Genomic DNA, 6,090 nt, shown 5'->3' with positions numbered 1-6,090 from the left:
AAAAGGTTAGAAATGAAGAGGTATTGGAAAGAATAGGAGAACAGAGGACTCTATGAAAGTCAATAAAAAATAGGCGAGATAGGTTGGTAGGACACCTTCTCAGGCATGAAGGTCTAGTCAGAGACATATTAGAGGCAGAAACAGAAATTAGGAGGGGTAGAGGTAGACCTAGATTAGATTACTGTTCGCAAATAGTTAAGGATGTGGGTTGTTCCAGTTTTAGGGAAATGCGAAGATTAGTATGGAATTTTAATTTCTATAATCTATAGTCTATAACTGAAAAGTTTAAATATATTTGTAAATTAGGAAAACTGACGAAAAGCAAATATTATCTATTTGTAACGTACAAGAATCAGATAATGTTTATTATGACATTTATTAAAGTTTACAAAATAAAAATCATTGCAAACTTCGTCGAATTTTTCTAAAATATTATTGAATTTCCTAACGCTGAGAGACATAGCCAATAATAACAGAGTAACATATGTTTCTTATTCATGAAATTCAAAAGTATAGGTACTTAAAATTGATGAAAGTTATTCTGTTATTAAAATAATTAACTTTTTTATGCTAGATCGGAATTCAAAACGTGAAACCGTAGTATGCAGCACTCATTATTAAGCAAAATATAATCACTTCCTGGTTGAACCAAATTTGCAGATGCTGAGCAGATATTACATCTCATAAGATATAATCTTATCCTCAAAACTACATAATGTGTACAATATTCACATGCATAATACGGACGTTGCTGTAAGCATATTAAATAACAATAAATAACAGTCTAAGATCTGACCCAGCATTTCTATCTCGTTAACCCAAACCGAATAGCTATGCTGATTATGAAAACTATACGTACAGTCAGATAGATAGTTTTACACATCCTTATTTCGAAATCGATAACGTTGGGTATCGCTTGTTTATAGATTATCCTATTTGCAAATGTTAAGTGTGAAAGCGACGTCTGTCTGTTTGGTACAAAAGTCGTAGACTGCATGTGTAAATAGTTGTCGTAAAATCTATTCTTTTTAAATGTCGAAAAAAAAAAAAAAACCTTGGGGATGTGCCCACTTATTAACCTTCTTCGCTGTACGGTTTTCTATTCTATTCTTCCTCACTTTCACTGATATTTAAGGCGACAGAGGACAGACAGACACGGATAGTGCATGGGCAATTTAATTGAGAAATACCACGACTATTAATGTGCGTTTAACCAGTGATGAGCAAAGCAAGACAAAGACCGAGACCAAGACTGTTCTAGTCTTGATATTATTATTGGTCTTAATCTTGCTTATTCGGTTTTTCGTTTGGTCTTACTCGAATACTTCTAGTTTTAATCTGGATCTTAGTCCTGCTGGATAGTCTTGTTTTGGTCTTGCGTATTTATTTTGTGTTGCTCATTTAATGTGATACATACGTTATTTTTGATAATTCTTCTGAGCAGAAATTTTTTACTTTTATTTTCACATTTTGTTACTTTTAAAATTGTTTACACCATCGGGAAGTATCGTCCTTTAAATCAACAATATCGAAAAAATCTATACTTCTAGGATTTAGATTTTAAGATATTTTAGGTTTAACTAATTTTTTTGCAGTTTTAGATTCTAGACTAACTTCATTTGAACTACACACTACATATCATTGTTATTGTTTAAATATAGATTAAACTACACTTACCGAAATACGCTTTAATTTATAAACAAAAATCAATAAGAAAAATATAAAAAATGCGAAGTCATTGGAATTAATATTATTTATAAACGAATCCGAAAATATTTTACACAATAATTATCTTAAATGCTGAAATTTTCCGACATACATGTGAGTTTGTCATGAGGTTAAAAAAAAATAATGTCGATAGTTATGAGAGTTATGAAAACTCTGGAACTTACTTGTCTTCCAACGCATAAATTGACCATTTAACGAAAAAAATTGTGTAAGATACTTAAAAGAAGTAAAAATATCAAAAAGAAGATTAGTTATGTGTTATCCAGGTATAGGAACAAAGAATGTTTTGTTCGAAGAAAACAGCATATTATTGATCTTATTTTGTCAAGCAATTCTGGTATTGGACGTCTCGTTGCGTTCGAGATCCAACTTTTGGAGTAAGCGACTAAATCTAGAAATGAACAACAACAACATGATCAAAGTGACATTTTCGAACTTTCGTTGCTTGAAATCAAAATTTAAAAAAATTGTATTACATTAAGTACTTCATTTGTCACAGAAATCGAGTCTTTACTAAAACAGACAGTCGGACAACGAAGTGATCTTATAAGGGTTCCTGTTTTCCTTTCGAGGTGCGGAACCCTAATCATGAAACTAACGTAACCTAGCAGATCCATAATCTTCAATGATTTTAAAGCTGATCTAGTAATTAGTCAGATGTTGAAAGATCTATTATGTATTTATTTTAGAGGAAAATTTTATGGTTCAGAAAAAGTCGATGCTGCAATAATAAGCCGTTAAATAGATATAATAATAGAGAACGTTGAAGATGTCCAAATAAAGTTAGCAAAACATTGATTAAACCATGATTTAAGGTCAATACCTAATAAGTATTATTTCAGTTACAAATTTAATTATTAAAAATACCACAACTTTCATTTTCAGAGTAAGAGTAACATCTGTTTTATTGTTTGAGTCGCATCATGCGCTTAATTTTCGCAGGCTTTGGATACTTACACCATACATGCATACAAATATTTGTTTAGCATTTGTTACATTATTGCAAAATCGCCGTCCTTCTGTCTATTGCGGTGCTGCGGCGTGGTACCCTTTGCCGCTTGTCGAGGGACAACAGAATAGCGAAGACGACGAGGTGTGTTCGCATTATTATATTCTCACGAATCACGATATTACCCGTCGCAATTATTTTTACTACTCTCCTCCTTTCGCCTATCAAAAGTCAGGGTAACCATCGTGAAATACCAGCTTACAATTTCAACCATGTACCTGTAGATACCTTACACATTCTTGCCTCGTTGACTGTTGAGTGTTATTAAAACAAAAAACAAGTGTCTCGATAAGATATGCATATTTCTAATTGTTACTTCAACATAACGTAGCGTGAGTGCCATCTTCTTCCCACGGCATCTTCACGCTTTTTTTGATCTAGTTTTATTATCATATTGCAATGTAGAAGTGAGAAAAGGTATTTCTAAATTTCGTTTGCACAATATGAGTTGATTAACCCACGAAAGAACTAAAGAATAAAATCCTTCTAGCGTTGTAGCTGTTAGTATTTGTCTTATTATGATGAAAAAGAAGGTGTGTCCGTAAGAGATGATCGTTTGGCCTAATGCATTGCAAAACTAATGGACTCCTACTAATCATCCTATTTTGCTAATACTTAAATGTCGATGTGATTCAAAATACGAGGGTGGATTGATAAGTTTTCGGCCTAACCAAGAGATGACGCCACTAGGCCTACCTTGAGGTGACATTCTATAGTACCATCCTTGGATAGCTTGTAGCTATAGTTTCAGCCCGATCTCCTTGCTAGTGTAGGTTTGACAGCACGCTGAACAAGACGCCTCTGTGGTTTTCGTAAAAATGGAAAAGCAGGAAAATCGTGCTGTCATCAAATACTTTTATTTGAAGGGGTTAACGCCGAAGGAAATTAAAAAAGAGATGGACTCAACACTGGGGACATCCTCCCCGTCATATTCAACCGTTAAGCAGTGGGTTTCCGAGTTTAAAAAGGGTCGTGTGAGCACCTCTGATGGGCCTCGCTCAGGACGCCCCGTTGAGGTCACAACTCCAGATATGATCGAAAAAATTCATCAAATAGTGCTGGGAGACCGCAGATTGAAAGTGCGTGAGATAGCTGAGACCTGTAAGATGTCATATGAACGTGTGCAACATATTTTGCACCAACATTTGCATATGGAAAAGCTCTGTGCAAGATGGGTGCCGCGTTTGCTAACAGTCGACCAAAAATTGATTCGAAAAAACATTTCTACCGCAAATTTGTCATTGTATAAGCGTAATCCAAGCGAATTTTTGCGTCGATTCGTAACCGTTGACGAAACGTGGGTCCACCACTACACTCCTGAAACCAAAGAACAGTCTAAACAGTGGATTGGACCAGGGGAACCAACTCCAAAGAAGGCAAAAACAATTTTTTCGGCGAACAAGGTTATGGCTACTGTTTTTTGGGATGCAAGAGGTATTATATACATTGATTACCTTGCAAAGGGTAATACTATCACTGGTCAATACTACGCAGACTTATTGCAACGTTTGAGCCACGAGGTGAAAATTAAACGACCTCATCTGGCGAAGAAAAAAATCTTGTTTCATCACGATAACGCACCAGCGCACACGTCAATCGTTGCGACGGCTAAAATCAACGATCTAAAGTTTGAATTGATGCCGCACCCTCCTTACTCTCCAGACCTAGCCCCGAGTGACTATTTTCTGTTCCCTAATCTCAAAAAATGGCTTGGCGGTAAGAGATTTGCGGACAATGAAGAAGTAATCGAAGCTGTAAATGGTTATTTTGAGGAGCTTGACGAATCAGTCTATAGAGATGGCATTAATAGACTGGAACACCGCTATGAGAAATGTATCAGCCTTGGAGGAGATTATGTTGAGAAATTAAAAAAAAAATTTTTAAAAACCTTGTTTTTCTTGGTCAGGCCGGAAACTTATCAATCCACCCTCGTAGGTATGCTTAAAATTATGTATTGGGCCAATAAAGACAAGACTTACATGTTGGGACTGGCGGACACGGTGGGTCAGCGCAAGCCAATTCTTCTAATTGACAGTCCAAGGAATTCGGGCATTTGATGTTTTCGCAAGGATCGCGGCATTTACACAGAGGACAGCCGTCAGGAGCAAGGGCAAAGCCGTGAGGACAATACATTCTACAGGTGTGGGAAGCACAAGGCTTCGGATCTGAAATGAATAATAAAAATTACTGAAAATTGCTGCAAGCATCGAATAATAAATGTATTTATTTTAGAGGAAAATTTTATGGTTCAGAAAAAGTCGATGCTGCAATAATAAGCCGTTAAATAGATATAATAATAGAGAACGTTGAAGATGTCCAAATAAAGTTAGCAAAACATTGATTAAACCATGATTTAAGGTCAATACCTAATAAGTATTATTTCAGTTACAAATTTAATTATTAAAAATACCACAACTTTCATTTTCAGAGTAAGAGTAACATCTGTTTTATTGTTTGAGTCGCATCATGCGCTTAATTTTCGCAGGCTTTGGATACTTACACCATACATGCATACAAATATTTGTTTAGCATTTGTTACATTATTGCAAAATCGCCGTCCTTCTGTCTATTGCGGTGCTGCGGCGTGGTACCCTTTGCCGCTTGTCGAGGGACAACAGAATAGCGAAGACGACGAGGTGTGTTCGCATTATTATATTCTCACGAATCACGATATTACCCGTCGCAATTATTTTTACTACTCTCCTCCTTTCGCCTATCAAAAGTCAGGGTAACCATCGTGAAATACCAGCTTACAATTTCAACCATGTACCTGTAGATACCTTACACATTCTTGCCTCGTTGACTGTTGAGTGTTATTAAAACAAAAAACAAGTGTCTCGATAAGATATGCATATTTCTAATTGTTACTTCAACATAACGTAGCGTGAGTGCCATCTTCTTCCCACGGCATCTTCACGCTTTTTTTGATCTAGTTTTATTATCATATTGCAATGTAGAAGTGAGAAAAGGTATTTCTAAATTTCGTTTGCACAATATGAGTTGATTAACCCACGAAAGAACTAAAGAATAAAATCCTTCTAGCGTTGTAGCTGTTAGTATTTGTCTTATTATGATGAAAAAGAAGGTGTGTCCGTAAGAGATGATCGTTTGGCCTAATGCATTGCAAAACTAATGGACTCCTACTAATCATCCTATTTTGCTAATACTTAAATGTCGATGTGATTCAAAATACGAGGGTGGATTGATAAGTTTCCGGCCTAACCAAGAGATGACGCCACTAGGCCTACCTTGAGGTGACATTCTATAGTACCATCCTTGGATAGCTTGTAGCTATAGTTTCAGCCCGATCTCCTTGCTAGTGTAGGTTTGACAGCACGCTGAACAAGACGCCT

At 35.9% G+C, this 6,090-nt stretch overlaps 1 protein-coding gene across 4 annotated transcripts in view; it reads right to left on the bottom strand.

Moving 5' to 3' along the window:
* LOC108735121 (balbiani ring protein 3) overlaps positions 1-6,090 on the bottom strand; it is a 226,416-nt gene that overhangs the window by 13,172 nt on the left and 207,154 nt on the right. For all 4 annotated transcript variants that reach the window (XM_018466952.2, XM_018466954.2, XM_018466956.2 and 1 more), the window contains one exon: positions 4,717-4,902. In XM_018466952.2, the coding sequence (XP_018322454.1) occupies positions 4,717-4,902 (186 nt within the window). The remainder of the gene's footprint in view (positions 1-4,716; positions 4,903-6,090) is intronic.

The sequence above is a fragment of the Agrilus planipennis genome, unplaced genomic scaffold (assembly GCF_000699045.2).
Source record: "Agrilus planipennis isolate EAB-ADULT unplaced genomic scaffold, Apla_2.0 scaffold34, whole genome shotgun sequence".
Taxonomy (NCBI): Eukaryota; Metazoa; Arthropoda; class Insecta; order Coleoptera; family Buprestidae; genus Agrilus; species Agrilus planipennis.
This window is presented reverse-complemented; position numbering and strand designations above follow the sequence as displayed.